This window comes from Polyergus mexicanus, unplaced genomic scaffold (genome assembly GCF_030449975.1).
Source record: "Polyergus mexicanus isolate NDT 795.1 unplaced genomic scaffold, iyPolMexi1.0 SCAF_19, whole genome shotgun sequence".
Lineage (NCBI taxonomy): Eukaryota > Metazoa > Arthropoda > Insecta > Hymenoptera > Formicidae > Polyergus > Polyergus mexicanus.
Genome location: NW_027223339.1, coordinates 5,732,451 through 5,753,425, shown reverse-complemented (window position 1 = coordinate 5,753,425; position 20,975 = coordinate 5,732,451). Strand labels below are relative to the sequence as shown.

General features: G+C 34.8%; 1 protein-coding gene across 28 annotated transcripts in view; it reads left to right on the top strand.

Annotated features, from left to right (window-relative positions):
• Positions 1-20,975, top strand: part of LOC138941526 (CUGBP Elav-like family member 1) — a 495,676-nt gene that overhangs the window by 214,012 nt on the left and 260,689 nt on the right. Inside the window, exon 1 of one of the 28 annotated variants that reach the window (XM_070311303.1) lies at positions 16,501-17,049. The exons of the other annotated variants lie outside the window; for them this stretch is intronic. Coding sequence (XP_070167404.1) covers positions 17,027-17,049 — 23 coding nt within the window. The 5' untranslated portion in view covers positions 16,501-17,026. Of the gene's footprint in view, positions 1-16,500; positions 17,050-20,975 lie in introns of those variants that run through there. 28 annotated transcript variants of the gene reach the window in all.

Here is a 20,975-nt window from a genome sequence, read left to right as displayed (position 1 = left end):
TGTGAACAAGACATGTAAATTGTTGAGACATACGCTTAAATCACTTCCAATATTTACTTTTCGAAATGCTCATTAAAGATTTAGTTTCTGATGAAATAAAATAGATTCTCAATTAATAAAAAAAAAGTAATACGGTGACATACAGCATTGCATTGTACAAAAGTTATCTGTTTTGTAGTGAAACGTAATAACATACTGTATATTTTTGATTTTTCGTTCGCTATAAAGTATCAGAATTATTATATTTTTGACACGTTCGCAAATGTCGTAGCAAAACGCAGCGCAGTTTATATCTCGTAAAATTGAGTTGCATAAAAATCGTTCTTTCGCATTCGTCGTTGGCGACGATTTATTCTGTCGGCTGCTTCTTTAATTCGATCGACAGCCTCATAAACACGGTACAGCCGACACCGGAACCGAGGAAAATAGAAATTCCCACGATTTCGATGTTCCCAATGTCGTTCCGCAGAAATGCGTTTACCTCTCTCGTATAGCCATCTCCAATAGAATTTCTCGCAACGCGAGGGCGAATGCACTTACGGTTCGTATGCAAGCCTACAAAAGCGCACTGCGGTATTGAAAGATTGAACCGATTGCAACATGCGCTACTTTGCCAAGACCGGCATTTAGTTTTGTGCGAATATAATGATATTTCGGCATCTTTTCGGCGCAAATAACATTTTTTTATAAATAGATATTGAATATACAAGGCATTTTTTGCAAGAAGATCGACATATTAACATTTTAATAGAATAAAGCATTTTCATTGTTAATATTCAGTAAGAGCTTGTTTTTTTTTTCACCGAGATATAGTAAAGTGGATTAGCATTATCCTGACAAAAAGAAAATTGCGTTTTATATGTAATAATAACGTATATATTGAAAATAAGTTATTGAAAGAGAATGCTTTACATGGATATCAAATAAACGATATTTATAATGAAGACGATGTAATAAGATTAAATAAGATATAAAAAAAAATGTATTCATAAATTCTCAATAATTTCCGTGATTTTTCTTTTCTTAATAGAGAAGATACTTAGATTATTATTAATCGATATAGCGGTTTTCGAGCGATTGCAAATGCACAAGAGGGTATACATATCTTTTCTATTTTACTCGTACGAAGAATTTGAGAATAGACGTTTACGCGACGTTATTACTTTTCTATGGATTTTTACATTTGATGAGCATGCGTGAGATTTTCGGCGGAGAGAGAAACTTTGTGCATGTCGACTGAGCGAGAGGGCGAAATTTGTATTTTCGAAATGTCACGCGATGCTGCTGTAAAATTTGAAATATAAACGCTTCACAGCACTCGCACAATCGTCCTCGAACGAACTGGGCAGTTCGCTTTATCCTTTTTTTTATTTCAATGCGTTTTTATCGACGCAGGTACCATTCCATAGAACGGTACGTACGTCGTTTCTATCGAAATTCTCTCTCTCTCTCTCTCTCTCTCTCTCTCTCTCTCTCTCTCTCTCTCTCTCTCTCTCTCTCTCTCTCTCTCTCTCTCTCTCTCTCTCTTTCTCTCTTTTTCTCTCTTCCCCGCTACTTGTCTCTCTTTTCGTCTCTTTTTTCGTCCGCTCATATACCAAACCAAAATGGGTCGAGAGGACGCAACCGTTGCTATTATAACGCTGCTGCCTCGTCCCAATCACTCATAGTTGAAGTCCGGCCAAGTTTCAATATATTACGCAGCGTCTCAATGAACTGAAGCCAGTCAGTATGAACTGCCAAGAGAGCGGGAAATGCGCGCCGACTTAATTAAGAATTAATAGTGCTCTCTCTCTCTCTCTCGAAACAAATTAGTACGTTTCCAGCCGCGGCTTCCATCCCGGATACGCTATTTTTGCTTGCGCGACGGATATCCGTGGTCATTACGAATCCACAAGATTTGTGTTCTTGTATAAATAAATAATTCTACATCGTAACGAACTTTGTGCAACAAAGCACATCTTATTTATCGTTCGTAATTCTCTATATAGAAATATCTATAATGTCGGATTAAAATTATTTGTCATTATTTATATTTATATTTATATTTATTAGTCATTATTTTAAAGCGTATGAATTTCCAGAGAAGAGATGTCGTGCGATAAATATGAGAAATTTATTTCTAACTATTCATTTCTATTTTTAGATTATTTGCAAACCTTGATTTTGACAAAAAGTTTGATCCGAGGCTTTTACAATAAAAAAAATTTAATGCCAAATGTACGACTTTTAGTGCAATAATAATACACAATCAAATGTTTTAAAATCAAAAATTAATATATATTTTATTATTATGTGTAACTGCTGAATAATATATTAATATATATATAAATTAATTTTATTTAATAATAACTTAAAATAGATTCTCTCCCATTTTGTAACTGAACTTTATTATGTCAGAAATAAGTAGAAGCTGTTATACGATGTAACTAAAAGTCTCTAAGGTTTTATGATAATTTGAAACATGTGTTTATTCGTAGCAGAGAAAAATATAATATTTTTTCTCATTTTTTTCCACAACAATGTTAGGACACATAATGAAAAAGGGATAGCTGCATATTTTGTAAATTAATTTTCTGTATACACTCTTTTGTAGGAACTGAATAATGTAATGAAGCGACATAAAGAGAGAGAAAGAAAGAGAGAGAGAGAGAGAGAGAGAGAGAGAAAGAGAATTATATTTAGTATGTGCTCTATGAATGAACCTTTTATCATTGCGTGACAAGTATCTAAGGATAAGATATATAAGAAAGTGTTTTTGCTCTAGAAAAGTTTATTAGTTGAACTTCAAACCGATGATTTCTCAAACCGTTCGGTAATACATCCATTCGAACAATCCAATCTGTCATTCAACATTGTAATAACGCCAAAAACAAATTTTGAAGCTGTTTAAAAATAAATGTTCGAAGCTATCAAAAACGGATTGCCAAAATTTGTGCTGCTTGTCTGTATCGATGCTTTATTTCTGTGCATTCTACAACAGGCACTGTCCTTTTCCATTGTCGTCGAAGTGAGGAGCATTGAATTCAGCGCAGTTGACATTTAAAGCTCTGTCCCGTTAAAACCCAAAGTATAACTTGAGGCTCCTTTATTACTCGGGTTTTCCCAAAATAGAAGAACTTTTTTTAGGTCGGATGACGGAAATATTAGGAAGAGATGGAAGATGAGAAGAAGGACGAAGCGCGGTAACGTTACTTTACGAGATGTAATTCGTAGGGAGTGTGACATGTGACACGTAAGAGCTCAATCTCTTCGCTCTGTCTCTCGCAAAAAGAAGAGAAAACTCAGCCTGTTTCTCCTTCACCCGCACCTTCTTCTTTCGTGACATTTGACATCTCTTCCAGAGAGGCCGACACTCCCCGTTGACGGCGCTTTTCAAAACTAAGAAGGAAGTGTGGCTATTTGTTCTTTGCGCAAGGGAAACTTTGCGCTCTTTCCAACGAGAGACGAATAGCCATTGGAAGGACAGAAACTGAAGAGTTGCTTTATGAGAAGTAATTTATTGCAGGCGCGACACAACGAGGGCTCGATCTTTCTGGGCGTCTTCCGAAAGCCGGAAAGTAAGGACGCGATTTTTCTTCCCTTTTCTCTTCCATTCCTCCATTGCTTCCGTCTCGTTTAATAGTCGAGTTCGCGCTTCGTTCGTTTCATTTCGAGTTGTCTATTGACATAAGTTTCGTGAACTAAGGGCAGATCTCTCAAACTATAATACTTAAAAGGATTGAAAACACCAACAGAGAAGAAAAATAAAAAGAGAGAACGTTTCTTGATTAGATAATTCTCCTTACTCAAACTTTATTCTATATAGGTTCAAAATGTTAGGTAATTAGTAGAAGTAAAAAAATGCTGATCTCTCTTATCGCAGATAAGTCGATCGGTAAGAAAAATTTGTCTTTCTCTTTAAAAATATATCTATCTTTTTATATTATTTGCATAGATATATATACATGTGGTTAAATTTTATATATGGGAAATATATAAATAACAATTTCTGAGATTACATTAATAAATAATTCAGACATAATATATTGTATAATAAAAATTTTGTCATTTTTCAGAATTATATTTTGCGCTATTTTAATTAGGTATTTTTAAAATGCATATCGTTAAAATAAATATTTCTGACAATTCATGCTTGTTGTCACTCCTACGTTCTTTATTCATTTTCTTCTCGAAAGTAAAGTTATTTCCGTCCCGATGTCACTCATTGTTAGTTGATGTACACATGTTATAATACTGCGAAATATCCAATAATATACTATATTTTACAATATCCTTGTCTCCATATAAATGTTGACGAAGAAAAGATTGCTTTGAATTTCAAAGCATTGACAGACGCTTCACGAAAGAACATTTAGCCGACTATAAAGTTGGCTGTATTATATAATACGCTGATGACAAACATTATATATATGTTGAGAAATATTATTTTTCGTTAAAAGAAAACTCTTGGCATCACTTTATTTGAAAAAGAAAAAAATGTTTTATGCTATTAAAGTATAATTATTTGAATGTTGAATGCACATTCATGCACAAAAAAGAGACGAAAGGAGAAGTTATTAAAATTGAATATTAAATTATCATACAAAATTTTAGTCATCAAAGCTTTAGCGTTATAGAGAATCATCATGTTAGAAAGATATTTTTATCTGTATAATATTAAATAAAGAAAAAAAATATATCTTTTAAATGGAATTAGTGTATTATCAAAAATAATAAGCACTTTTATATTTTGTACATAATGAAATCTCATTAAAAAGAATCAGTTAGTGAAAGGGGTGATGATTGTTATAATCAATGATATTTGAAAATACGTCTTATATCTTACATTTTATATGAGAGCAATTTATAGCAATATATTTTATGTTAAAAAACTATTTGAGTTTGATAAAATTTTGTGGGTTTATCACATTTTAAGAGTAAAAAAAGTGCATATAATTCTGTGTAAAATTCATTAATATAATTTTGAATCGGAATACGAGTTGTACGAAATCTCACTGCAATAATTACGACGAAAGACGCAAAAAAAGACAATATGTTTTTATTGAAGATCTTGAGCTGAAATATTTCCTAATTTTCAATGAAATTGTATCTTTGCTTTAATTAATGACATTTTTACTAATTAAATTTAAAAGAATTAAAATATTTTAATATGTGTATTTTAAAATTTAGTATGCACTTAAATATTATATGTACATATTTAAAACGCAGGAAAGGCAAATCAAATTAAATCAAAATTTCTGAAACTCCACATATCAGTGAATCAATAAAGTACAATATATCATGAAATATTAGTCGTTGAGAGCTTAAAACTAAATTAATGTCATAATAAATTTATAATGAATTTGAAGTACTTTTTTATATTTATAACTTGATAATGGATAGCACAATGCTTACTTTATAAACTTTTGGCATAGATGAACGATTGTGACATGTCCCACGTTAGAACTACAAAACGATGCTCTTTTCGTGGCAAATAAGAGAAGAAATTACACTTTCGAAAAGTCGCGTGTATTCGCGTGTCTCTAATTATTCGGGCGCTATCCTATTTTGCCATAAATAATTAAGTTAGTCTTCTTCTTACACAGTTATTCAATTGTCGTATCCACAAATTTGCATTATGTCGGAAACTAAAGACTAATTCTCGTAAGCTTTGATGCCAGCTGAACATGAAAATCCTTCTCCCGTTTAAAAAAGTTTGATGTTTTTAGTGCTTTTCAATACTTGTTCCTTAACAAGGCTTTTTTAAAAGAAAGGTTATTCGAGAAGAATCCGCTTATTCGACCGAAGCAGGAACAAAGCCATTTTCATTCGCTGTCTGGCAACATTCTATGTATTTAAAAAAAATAACTGATTAGTCGATTTTTTGATCATAATATATATTATTATATTGTATATTAATTATATATGCATATTTAATTAACATTATCATAGGAACGTAATTTTATTAATAAAAAATTATTTTTTAACGAGATATATACACGGATATTTGTGCGAAGATGTTTTAAATTGCTCTCAACATTTTCTTCAAATTGTCTCTCATAGAAATCGTGGGGGTGAAAGAAAGAAAATTGTTTCTGGGGACAGGCGGGAGAAAGAGAGCGTAAATTTCCACCATATGAATGCACGCGCGGGACGAGCATTCTGATTGATGCCGGCGCAGGGGAAAAAAGAAGAAAAATTATTTGCACAGCTAGTTTATTGACAGATCCAATTTCCGGATCAACGATGAACCGTGGCCGACGGTCGAAATATGCTTTCTATCCTTTCCAGGTACACGCAATCCGTTTTATAGCGGATATGAGAGAGCCACGATATTCATACGCCCACTGTTTTTCTATGAATTTTTAAACCGGGCTCTTTTCTATTTGTACAAAGTTTATGCGCGCATAGAGGTAATTATTCTAGACAATATTCGCAATTCATGACAGAGAAAGACTACCTTATACCGCCAATATTAGCGTGATTGATCATTCTGTTGTATAATTATTTTCTAAAAATAATCGCGTAACTGACTAACCCAGAAATTAAATTTTTAATATGATTAAATTCTATATTTTTATTAACTTTTTAACTAAAAGATTGTAAACTCGAAGGAAATAACGAAAGCGCTGCCAAAAAAATAGTTTAATTATTGTGACTCGACAAATAATTGTAAATAAATGAATTTTTCCTAAAGAGAAATTTCCTTCTTTTAAGTCTCATATGGAAAGTCAATTATAATTTTAGTAATTAATTTCAGCTACATTTTTTAAGAAAACATTTTTAAATGTTTGGACTTCTTAAAATTTGATGTAATAGAGAAGATTGTATACTTTTAAACAAAAGTGGATTTTCTGGAAAAAGTATTATTTTAATTTCCAGTTTTATTTATTCTACATTATTTCTTACAATCAAGTTATTCAAATTAATCAGTTTTTATTACTTTATGGAATATTTCTCTTATCGTAGGAAGCGTTATATCTTCAAGTGCACGGTTTAAGAATATAATGGCTTAATTGTCAGTTACTCGACGGTTAATTTTAGATTAATTCCAGGTCGGCGCAAAAGAAGGAAGCTGACTAACCAGATGTATCTCCAGGGAGTCTTTTTCAGTGGTGTAGAATAGTATTTCTAGATTTTCACACTTCTCGTCCCAAGAGAGGAATCCCAATGGTACTTTGATGTACATTTCTTTAGAATACGTACGCTTTCTCAATTATCTGTGTTACCTCTTACTCTCTTACTCTCTCTCCTTCACACTATAATTACTTGTGTGCTAATGTACTTTTTATTATCATTGTTTTATTCTCTTCATTTTCAGCTAGTCGGCAAATGAACAAAGGGAAAGGAAATTATCTTTTTCTAATCTATTTATTATATAGTAAAATGCTTTATAATAATTAATTTTCTCATGGTTTTGCACATTGTTCATTAACTAAATTGATCATAAAAATAGCAGTGACTTTGGAAATTTGTTTCGTTTATATATGCTAGAATGAAAGTTTAAAAATTATATAAACTCTCGGTATACACATACACACATTCTCTTTCTCTCTGATTATTATATTGTATATTGTACAATCGACGATTAATTAATGCGGTTAAATTATTTTTCGTAATAGTTGGTAATACCGTAGGGCTTAAAATAATTGCTGTAAAAGCAGAAAAGCTGGTTACAATATATGTGTAGAAGGAAAAATTACTCGTACAGACAAAAGGTCTATTGTCAGATTTTCAATTTCCGAATCATCGGACTGCCGCGCGCGTTACGACCAATTGTGTATGTATACGGTATATGCGCACGTGATTCGTTTTACAAAAGATACGGAAACAACTCGAGATACGAAGACAATCGCGTCTATTTAATATCGATTATTTCCTCTCCCAGCATGATTTGTCCGCTGAGTTTAACTGAACAAATCTCTGTATTCTCTAACAACATGAACAAATTTATATCTATATGATATAAGAAGTCAACGTGTTAATAGCGAGGCAAGTTAAAAAAGAAAATGATGCGCGAGATAAACCAACACATTACATCTCACATTACTTAATCAACTTTTAATTAGAACACATGATATCGTTAATCTCGTAAAAAATATTTAATTCATGACATGTGTATATATGTATACACACACCACACACACACAACCATAGCAAATTCATTAGATATAATGCTCTGTAGCGAAAAAAATATCGCGACAACTTGGAGAGATAGTGACACGCTGTTACATGACATTGCATACTATATCTCTAAAATATATCGTTGTTTTTATTATTGCATGGATATTTCTTAGTTACGTATGTCACGATTTTCAACTAACCGTTAAATGAAATGGCAGATTTAAAGTGGGAAAGTTGAACCGCATTAAACATTCCTTATCCATTTCAGAACGAAACTCTTCCTTGCGCTCGTGTATTGCGGGCATTTGCATTTCGTAACGTGCCACCTCCGCGTTCCGACATTCAAAGTCATCGTCGGTTATTGCTCCTTAAACGCGAAGCGTAACGGGTAAGATATTTAGCATCGCGTCTCGCGCGTCCGGACGGGATACGCGACGCTGGCGGACGTCGCGACCGTTCCATCGAATGTATAATTTAAATTTCGCCGTATGAATAATGTGCAATGATGCACTGGGACCGTGAGAGCGGGAAAGGAAACGGTAGGAGGATCTCTGGCCAGCTGCACAAGTGGAGGACAGTCTCGCCCCGTTCTCTCTCTCTCTCTCTCTCTCGCTCTCTCCGACTGTAACGTAATAAATAATAGAGGCGGGGGTGGTCCGTTCCCTTGGTGGCCCCTTTAGGCAACCACCCCACGGTCGCGTCCCATCGCTGAAATATTCAGCAGTAGTAATGGCCTGGAACTCGTCGCCGTCCGCAGACCCACCTGTCGTTCGCGTATCAGAGTCGAACGCTTGCCGCCTCGATCTCGTGTCTCCTGATTGCTATCGATTTTCTTGCCGCAAGTGCTGCACGATTCTTGCCATCGCCGCGGAGTAAATTTATCGACGACGGGAATACGATCGTGCAGTTGTCGAACATTTGTAGAATTATAGTCTATATATTCCTCCTAAAAAAGGAGAAATATGGTATATTAGAGAATAGATCTCAATTCGAAATTTCTGTTATAGTCATTATCGTTAAATATCGTAATTTAAAACTTCGATAATTATACGATAATTATATTGGTTTCCAGAATAAAAGCAAGGAAAAAGAAAATATTGAGAAACTTACGAACGTTTCAAACTAGCGTACAGAACATTGTATTTTCTGCTGACGTATTTCTTTTCAGTCTCTAAAGATTAATGAGAGAGCGCATAATATGATGACATCGTTAACGAAGGTTGCGGGTTAAAATTAATTTCTATTTACTCGAGGAGAGGGGAAACTCATTTGAACCAATCCACTTGTAACAACTCGATTAATTAGAAATAATCGACCTATTTCGCGCGAGTCGTCAACATTGTTTGATAGCCCCGAAAGAATATCATAGACACATCGGCGAAGGGACGATCGATAACACAGCTACGCCGTACCCTACGTATCGCGGCCGAGTTCATAGCCAAAGTTTCTCGTCGAAATCTCTTCTTTTCGACGGCGAACTTTGCTACGGTGCCCCGTTCCAACCCCGCGAGGTTGGCTCCGGCCGCGAATTTACCTTTAAATTTCCCGAGCGAGGCAGGGAGTAAGGAAACTAGTGCCGCGGCTCAGTGGCTACCCAACTTCCTTATGTATACGCGCTTGACGTTGGAGCTTAATCCTGCGGCGCGGAGCTTAAAGAGAGGAGGACAATGAGGAAGTTACCGTATCGACCGTAAAATTTGTAGTATCTCGAATCTCTCTATCGGGTCTCACCTTGAAACGCTTTCAGGATCGCGAGATATTATGTCCTGTTAACTAGTCTACCGCGTTTCGATGAAATCAATAGCGATAGATGTTAAGGATATTTTGAATGTACAATAGTAACAGAAAGCTGTCAAAGGTACAAAAAAAAACAAACATATTTCTTACGTTTATATTGTTTGAAAAGACAAATAAATAAATCTGGATTAAAAAAAGAATTAAAGTATTACAAAATAATATGGTTTTTAATAAAAAAAAATAATTGTAATAAATATTTTTCTAATTTGATGACAAAAGTTTTTATGGCCGTGAATATCCCCTGAATTTAATTGCAAGAAACAAAAAAATAATAAAAATCTTTTAAACGAATAAGTGGATTTAAATTAAGTTTCGCGCAATTATTTATTAAAATTTTGTTAATACACACACACATGTGAAAATTTTCATTTTCCTGGCAATGTTTTATTCTTGTCAAATTGATAATAAGTGCTGTCACACCCGATTTTCCATGAAAATTAATACAAACTTTAAACTTAAATAATTTCCAAATCGTTAAGAGGATGATTGTACTTGGATTTTGTACAGATACACAGAAGAAATAGTAAAACAATCTACAAAATTTTTATATTTTTGTCAATGTTTTGATATATGCACATTCAACCTTAATGAGCCGTTGCGGCGCCTCGGCAAGATTTTGCCATGACCATCATTGCCGCTATTCGATTCCACAGAACATCGTCGAATCGGACGATATCTTTCTTTTCGTCCTTAGATGTCCTTGTCTCGTCGAAGATATTTCCGTCACGTAAGAGACCTTTTAATCCGCGTTTTCCAATTTTTTCCCTGTCAACTTTACTCTCTCACCGTTCTTCGTAACCATCTACACATTTCCACCCCTTTTCCCTCTCTTCCTACTGCTCTCATTCGATTTCTCTTTTTTATCCTTCAAGCGCGTATTCTCTTGGTAGCTAAGCTGATGGTTCGTGCTCGAGAGAGGATGCAGCTTAGATAGAACATGGGGGAAGTAAAGAGGCGTAAAGAAGGGGAGCAGACTGGTACCAATCTGCATCCTTTCCGGTATGCGGTAATTCGGAGCATCTTCGATAATAGAAATTCACGGTATGAAAAGACGCATGTCCGCGTACATACATATAAGATACGTTCCTTATTTCATAAGGCTTTTGCGATGTGCTCTCTTTGAATTTATCAAAAGGGATTAAACAATCTCTGCAAAAACCGGCTCCTCGTACATTTAAATAGAGATATATTCTAATTAATTAAAAATATTTAAATTAAATAAATATTGAATATATTTTATTTTAATTTTCTGAATAATCTAATTTTTCTAAATATGATACGTATCTGTTTTATTTATATATAATTGATGATTTATTAATTTATGTTAACTATTTATTTCTTTATTAATTTATTTGTATCGAGTAAATTCATTTGTTTGAAAATAATTTTTTTTCAAAATTATTGTATATAATAATATAATGGAAAATTAAAAATATTTTGGGATGGAATAAAATGAAGAATATTTTAGGATGGATTAAAATTCTTCATTCAAAGCGTACAATTATTTACTGAAATTTTACTGAAATTCAACGGAGAACGCATTCTGCCAATAATGACAAAAAGCGTAAAAGGGTTACAGTACATGAAATGTTACTCCAAAGTTGAAATGCACTTTGCTGGTTTAAGGAAATACAATAGTATCCCATATGAGAGAGAACGATGAGTTTCAGTGGTGCTGCCGTAGAAAGAAATTAAAGAATTCCGGAAATAATGTAGCAGAGTTTTTATCGCGAATCCGTGCTCGTGAAGATGCACGATACCGCAGACGTCGTAAAGAAAAATATGTACATCTCCATGATAAATAGACGAGCAATGACATTACATCGAAACCGGCCCCTCGCCACCCAATGGTGACAATGATGGAACTGTCACCCTCAACTGCGCAGTCCGACCACAAAGACACGAGGCCGTAAGATATAGCACGGTCATTACGCCAACATTTTCCAGCCAGATCGATTTATGACCTCGCGCAAGCTATTGTTTTGCTCGTTGCGTTAAAATAGTTTTTGCCACGCTGATTATCTTATCGTATCGAACACTAGAATCGCGCAATTCTTTCGATTTAAATTTTAATTTACGATTCGAAAAACTGAAAAATAGGGAATTTAAATTACTTTCCTATTGAGAAATTTCAACTCGCGTGTATTTTATTCTCATTCGAATTTTGTTCATTGAAGGATTTTCAAATGCGAGAGGGCGACTTAACACACACGTCACTTTTTGCAATGAATGTCACGAGACATGTGGCAAATATAATAATTATTATAGCCAAGTAATTCTCAAAGTAGCGCGAATGCATCGTCAATAAAAATTGACAATTATATAAATAAATAAAATCATTGACAAATTGACTCACCAGTCGACGCGTTGCAAACGTCACTCCATTCCGCTCCTCTTTGCTCCTCGTCCCTTTGCTTTCGCATTTGTACAAAGTTCTGATTAAGACCGGATTAACGGACGACGCACTTAAATAATCGTCCATTGTTCCATTCACCACTCCCGACGCTTATTCGCACGCAAAATTCACTTTCGATGGATGAAAAGATGCGAGAGATACGGAACGCGACCGTAATACGTTACGCGTTACGGAAAATTTAGGCTGGACGGATAGGTGGGGGGAGGGGAGGGGAGGGGAATGTCGTCGAATATCTCTTCCAAGAACAGGAGCGAGCGAGTTTTTTGCGCGAAAAAAATCGTGCGCCAAAAAACCTTCGCGATACGAACAAGGATAAGATAACGAAGCTCGAGCGATACTTTTGCAATCTCGCGATTATTTTCTGGCGAAATTATACATATAATTGAAGAAGAATCATATATTTTAAAAGAATATTTAAGTATATTGAAATACGAAACGTGTGAAAAACGCGACGCGAAGCTTCACCAATTGTAAAATTTCTCATTTAGCTGTTGGTACTCGTGGTTTGTCGCGGCATTTCAGAGACATCGATTAACGTTGACACGTCACCCTTAATTGGATTTCAGTAACATCCATAGTTTTAAAACTAACCAATCACCAATCAAGAATCGAATGACCGTGATTGGTCAATTTTACAACCATGAATATTATTAAACATGACGTGTAAAATTAGTCAACTAACTGTCGACTAACCGAACACATTTTTTTTTCTATTAAATAAGAATATGTTATTAGGAATGTTCATATGTGGTGTGTGAGCTGCTTTTCAGATATATTCCTCCTCGAATCTTACACATTCTATTCAACGATTATTCTCGTATGTATTATCGTTTCGCCATGAAAATTGATCGAGATTTTGTAATATAAGCTCTCTCTCTCTTTCTCTCGAGCCGCGCTTCTTTGTTTATATCCGAATGTTTATATCCAACTTTTTTGAACGCTTCTGTACCGAGACGTTCGGCGACGCGGTCCTCCCCTCTCCTCACCTACCCGTCCAGCCTAAATTTTCCGTAATCGTGTCAGTCCCTTCGCACAAGCGCGAGTGTCAAGACGAATTACGGTCGCGCTCCGTGTTTCTCGCGTCTTTTTATCCGTCGAAAGTGAGATCCGCGTACGAACGAGTGTCGGGGGGGTCTTGTATCGAATAACAGGCGATTATCCGAGTGTAATATATTAACCCGTGTAACCGTGATTAAGGCATCTTTCGATATATATATACTCGCAAACGACAAGATTTTTCCCACGCATCTTTTATCTATCGAAAATGAATTTCGCATCCAAACGAATATTCGAAATATCCGAATCGAGAGTAATTTGTAGTTTTGATATATCGACTTTATAATACGATACAACGATCGATGAATACATTATTTAACATATTTTTAGGCGCTGAAATAATTTACTCGCTGTCGTATATAATAATATTGCGTTGAAAATATAAGCGCGTCGCGTTCCACACGTTTCTGCTTTAATATTCTTTAATATTGTTTTAAAATGTAATCCTTTTTTCAGAGTTATATTCACAATTTCATAAATCGAGATCGCAAAAGAGCGTCGCTCGAGCTAGTTTGATTTATCTCGCGCAGGATTTTTCGCGTACGGTTTATTTCTCGGAAGAGACGCGCTCGCTCCTTTTCCTGGAACGGATATTCGACGACGCGTTCCCCCCTCCCCATCTACTACTACTCAACCTGCCTAAATTTTCCGTAACCGTTATAGTAACCGTCGTATTGCATTAGTCTGCTGCGAGATTGAAATATTCTTTCCGTATTTCTCGCCTTTTTTTATCCATCACAAGTTTATCCCGTGTATAAAGTGGATGTCGCGAGTATCGGAAATGTCGATTAGAATCACGGAAAATCGTCTCCGTCTATTTATTAATACGCGATTATATGTTCTTTCATGTTTATAATCGGCATGGAAATAATTTTACCGCGTCAATGCATATGGCGGATTTTGGACTACGAGTGAAATAGTGATTATGAGAATAGTGATTATGCACGAGTGGACAAATTGATAGACTGTCTCGTCTCAATTTGAAGCGAAGGGAGCAACCGGAAACGGAAGGGATCTCGCGATGACCAGATGCGGAAAGAAGTGAGACATGCAAGGGCGGTGCATCGGTCGGTCAGTAGAATTTATTATTAAACATTTAAAATTGTCAATATAATTTTTAGTTTATGGAAACAATAGTATTGAAAAACCGGGTTTTTTTTTTTATTAATGATTTATAGCTCATGTATAAATATTTAGAATTATAACTGACCATATTATCTTTGCCTTGATTATTTCTATTATTCGTCATTGATGATTACTGATGATTTCATAATTATAATCGTTGAGCGCATTAATTTTACTATTTTATTAGCATTCGAACTCGATCATTAATACGATTACATTTTATTTAACTCTGATCACTCTGTAATCTTAACATCCTTAACGCGTCATTTTTAGAGAATGAAAATTATCAAACATGTGCATTAACGAAATTAACAATATGCGTGTCAATTTATTTTTTAATTTATGGAAACGATGATATTGAAAAATCGAGTTGTTTTTTGATTAATTATTTATAATCTGATAATCATATAAATATTTAGAATTAAAACTGACCATATTATCTTTGCCTTGATTATTTCTGTTATTCATCATTGATGATTATTAATGATTTCATAATTATAATCGTTGAGCGCATTAATTTTACTATTTTATTAGCATTCGAAATCATCATTAATACGATTACATTTTATTTAACTCTGATCACTCTGTAATCTTAACATATATCTTTAACGCGTCATTCTTAAAAAATGAAAATTATCCAACATGTACATTAACAAAATTAAGAATACGCAACAAATTCTAGTGTATTTTATTTTTTGATTCGAGCTTTATATATATTTTTTTCACTATGGGGGGGGGCTGGCTTAATGTCAAGCTAGCACCCCCCACTTTGAATGTAAATTCCTGCTAAACGGTTTGAACAACAAAATTCGGACTACGGCAACTAATTAGCACATAATTAGCACTAAATTATTTTATGTATTTGACTTAATTTGGCGTTGGTAGGGGGGCTAACTTAATATGGGTCATTTAGCTGTTGGTACTCGTGGTTTCTCGCGGCATTTCAGAGACATTGATTAACGTTCACATGTCACCCTTAATTGGATTTCAGTAACATCCATAGTTTTAAAACTAACCAATCACCAATCAAGAATCGAATGACCGTGATTGGTCAATTTTACAACCATGAATATTATTAAACCTGACGTGTAAAATTAGTCGACTAACTGTCGACTAACCGAACACATTTTTTTTTTCTCTTAAATAAGAATATTTTATTAGGAATGTTCATATGTGGTGTGTGAGCTGCTTTTCAGATATATTCCTCCTCGAATCTTACACATTCTATTCAACGATTATTCTCGTTGTATTATCGTTTCGCCATGAAAATTGATCGAGATTTTGTAATATAAGCTCTCTCTCTCTCTTTCTCTCGAGCCGCGCTTCTTTGTTTATTTCCTGAATGTTTACATCCAACTTTTTTGAACGCTTCTGTACCGAGACGTTCGGCGACGCGGTCCTCCCCTCTCCTCACCTACCCGTCCAGCCTAAATTTTCCGTAATCGTGTCAGTCTCTTCCCACAAGCGCGAGTCTCAAGACGAATTACGGTCGCGCTCCGTGTTTCTCGCGTCTTTTTATCCGTCGAAAGTGAGATCCGCGTACGAACGAGTGTCGGGGGGGTCTTGTATCGAATAACAGGCGATTATCCGAGTGTAATATATTAACCCGTGTAATCGTGATTAAGGCATCTTTCGATATATATATACTCGCAAACGACAAGATTTTTCCCACGCATCTTTTATCTATCGAAAATGAATTTCGCATCCAAACGAATATTCGAAATATCCGAATCGAGAGTAATTTGTAGTTTTGATATATCGACTTTATAATACGATACAACGATCGATGAATACATTATTTAACATATTTTTAGGCGCTGAAATAATTTACTCGCTGTCGTATATAATAATATTGCGTTGAAAATATAAGCGCGTCGCGTTCCACACGTTTCTGCTTTAATATTCTTTAATATTGTTTTCAAATGTAATCCTTTTTTCAGAGTTATATTCACAATTTCATAAATCGTGATCGCAAAAGAGCGTCGCTCGAGTTAGTTTGATTTATCTCGCGCAGGATTTTTCGCGTACGGTTTATTTCTCGGAAGAGACGCGCTCGCTCCTTTTCCTGGAACGGATATTCGACGACGCGTTCCCCCCTCCCCATCTACTACTACTCAACCTGCCTAAATTTTCCGTAACCGTTACAGTAACCGTCGTATTGCATTAGCGTGCGAGATTGAAATATTCTTTCCGTATTTCTCGCCTTTTTTTATCCATCACAAGTTTATCCCGTGTATAAAGTGGATGTCGCGAGTATCGGGAATGTCGATTAGAATCACGGAAAATCGTCTCCGTCCATTTATTAATACGCGATTATATGTTCTTTCATGTTTATAATCGGCATGGAAATAATTTTACCGCGTCATTGCATATGGCGGATTTTGGACTACGAGTGAAATAGTGATTATGAGAATAGTGATTATGCATGAGGGGACAAATTGATAGACTGTCTCGTCTCAATTTGAAGCGAAGGGAGCAACCGGAAACGGAAGGGATCTCGCGATGACCAGATGCGGAAAGAAGTGAGACATGCAAGGGCGGTGCATCGGTCGGTCAGTAGAATTTATTATTAAACATTTAAAATTGTCAATATAATTTTTAGTTTATGGAAACAATAGTACTGAAAAATCGGGGTTTTGTTTTTTTATTAATGATTTATAGCTCATGTATAAATATTTAGAATTATAACTGACCATATTATCTTTGCCTTGATTATTTCTATTATTCGTCATTGATGATTACTGATGATTTCATAATTATAATCGTTGCGCGCATTAATTTTACTATTTTATTAGCATTCGAAATCATCATTAATACGATTACATTTTATTTAACTCTGATCACTCTGTAATCTTAACATCCTTAACGCGTCATCTTTAGAGAATGAAAATTATCAAACATGTGCATTAACGAAATTAACAATATGCGTGTCAATTTATTTTTTAATTTACGGAAACGATGGTATTGAAAAATCGAGTTGTTTTTGATTAATTATTTATAATCTAATAATCATATAAATATTTAGAATTAAAACTGACCATATTATTTTTGCCTTGATTATTTCTGTTATTCGTCATTAATGATTACTGATGATTTCATAATTATAATCGTTGAGCGCATTAATTTTACTATTTTATTAGCATTCGAAATCATCATTAATACGATTACATTTTATTTAACTCTGATCACTCTGTAATCTTAACATCCTTAACGCGTCATCTTTAAAGAATGAAAATTATCAAACATGTGCATTAACGAAATTAACAATATGCATGTCAATTTATTTTTTAATTTACGGAAACGATGGTATTGAAAAATCGAGTTGTTTTTGATTAATTATTTATAATCTAATAATCATATAAATATTTAGAATTAAAACTGACCATATTATTTTTGCCTTGATTATTTCTGTTATTCGTCATTAATGATTACTGATAATTTCATAATTATTATCGTTGAGCGCATTAATTTTACTATTTTATTAGCATTCGAACTCGATCATTAATACGATTACATTTGCCTCTATGCGATTAAAAATAAGAAAAGCAATGTATAAGCGTAACAAAGAATCATTCTGATACAATTTACTAATTTTTGCGATAACGCTTAACGCTTTTTATCATTCTCGTTGTACATATATGTATATATATATACATATTTATGCAAGTTGTATATATATATATATATATATATACACAACTTGCACAAATATATAAAACACGAGACGCTATATATTGTATAAATACATATATAAGAACAATGATTAATCTGGAAATGTCTAATGGAAAGATATCGGGATATTAAAAAGAAAATTAACTTATTTAATAATTCACTATAATTTAATAGCTTTTAGAGAAAATTTACTAGTACTCGTGATAAAAAAATTTTTGTTAAACAATTTATTTTTAACTTGACTATTCCGCGTAATTTGTCCGGCCGAATTCAAATCTGTCGGAAAAGGTCCTTCGCGGAGATTAGATACATTTATTACTCGTTTAGGTAGCATCGATCGATCGCAGGGCGATGTAACGTGTTTCACGTCCATAGGCTTATGCTTGTGAATGGGAATGGGGTAGTTTCATGCGTGGTCGCACTTAGTCCGCCCTTATCGGCGTAGCGTGGAGAAGAGCCGCGCGCGCACGTCCCGATGATCGAACGAATGGTATCAAAGCGACCGAAGTGAGATTGGACGGTCGCCAGCTGGCCATATAATTGAATATCGCGTTTCTCTCGGCTGGTTGCGGTATCGGCCGTTGCTGCTTAAGCGTTTCGCGCTTACGTGCATAAATCAGGACAATTAGTTGCGCGGTCGTTGCTCACAGTCGCGCTAGAATGTCGCGCTGCATTTACCGCGTTCCAGCTTTGCACGCCCCTACGAACTTATGTTTCGCGTTGCGCGCCGTCTCGTAATGAACGAAACGCGTAAATTAGTACCATTGATGTCCGACGCGACGATTTATTCAGGCCTTTTTCAAGCCGCATTAACATCGATGCGATAAATGTCACCGATTTAATTTACTATATTGTTTAATGTCTTATTTATCAAGTACTGCACATGATAAATCGCAATGCGTGAAAGAGGCGCTGTACGTATTGTATTATGTAGTTATTGTTATTAATTTAATTTTGTTATAAAAATTTTTGGATTTATATCATTTTAATTAACTTTTACTTTACTTACTTTTACTTAGCCATTAAGAGTATTTACGAAGCCCGATTACAAAGCGGGATTACGTTTATAAATTCACCACCTCTCGCAGAAGTTTATTTAATCTTTTCTACGTGAGAAGGGAGAAAGCTTGTGCGCACCGTTACAGCAATACGCTATAAAAAACGAGCTTATTATTATAAATAATATCTGCTTTTGAATTATTTTTAACATTTAGCAATATAAAAGCATGATTACTTTAAGGTAATTTTACAACTTCTTAATTAATTACAAAATGCTGGATATAAAGAAAAAATAGTATTGACATTTTTTTATAGAAAAAGTGATTTTACATAAAATTAGCATGGTAAAAAATAAAGTTTATAGATACAAAACTTTAATAAAATATACTCTTTTTTGTTTAACGATTTCTATGTATTTCTAACACGAGCGTATAAGAAATGTGAGATGCGCTAATCTCTAATTTTGATCAAACCATTCTCTCTTTCTCTCTTCCTGTATTCTCGTAATAATTTACGGCAAATGGCAAAATGACCTATTGCCGGAGTTGGGAGAGAGATGTCGGAGCAGTTATTTGACTACCTGTACCAATCTAATCCTCTGCCGCGCTATCTATCCCTCCGCTTGCGTCGCACAATCCCTGCGGGAGTCGGACGAGTTTACGCGAGGTATACGTCGAATGCGCGCGTGCGATGTTGATCGTTTGCCAGGACTTGGTAGGAATTATTATCCCCCGGATGTATCGTCCCGATGCGTGGGTACATATATACGCCGAAGGGACAACCGTATGCGATGCGCAGGTTTACCGATGTTACGCGCGAACGAAGATAACGTCGACGGCTGGTCGACGAGACGCGCTCGCTGCTCTCTTATATTTGAACGTCTCCCCCCATCGCCGGGGAAGAAATTTATGTTCTATTTACCAAGGTTTTATGCGCTGGCTTCTAAGGGCCGTGACGGGGTTCTCGAAAGGTCTACATCGGTTATATATCATACAATGCCACCATAAGACGCCTGAAGACGCGTTCTTTTAGCTTGGCTGAAGCTTGTGCGCGTTCTACTTTAAAACCCGAGGATGCCACCTTAATTTTGCAAAATTCTCTTCGCGTACATTCTCATCGTGTCTCCCCTTGCTATTTTGCTGATATAATTTTAGCTTGTAATTATATTCATCTTCAATGAGAAAGATCTGTCTCAAAGCGTTATACATTACGTTGTTCATTACCTTCTTTTATTTTCTCTCGTATCAATCTCAATCTCTCTATATATTTCTTTTTTTCTTGTCATATAACAAATTTTTCCATTTCCTATAAGAAATTTCTTGCATAGATAACTAGGTATAAATAAAAAAATTAACTTTTCAAATTAAATCAACCAGATCCAGTATATAATTTAACAATTTCATTTCTCTGTCTTAATAATTTTATTATGATAATTATAGAATATATTACAGCAGATTTTCACGTTTTAATTGTGCCAAGAATCTTGACAAGCTAAGCTTTTCTGCGTGTCGAAATAGGTACTTGAGCGGTGACGTATATTTTTGAGCGCGTTTCAATATAAAACTGGCTCGATACTCACTGTTGTTTCTCTCGTATAAAAAGAGCGCGTTAAATCACATTCGAGCACTGTGCAAAAATAATGGAATTTTAATTTTTTGACTATGACGGACATCCTTGCAACACGATCTAGACTTCGCGATAAGATCTGAAACGACGCGAAATCGCATGCTATTATCGGCCAAATATTTCTGTCGCGAAGTCACCGAGAAAATGTCGGCCTGCTTACATAATTAGCTGTAGAGAAGGC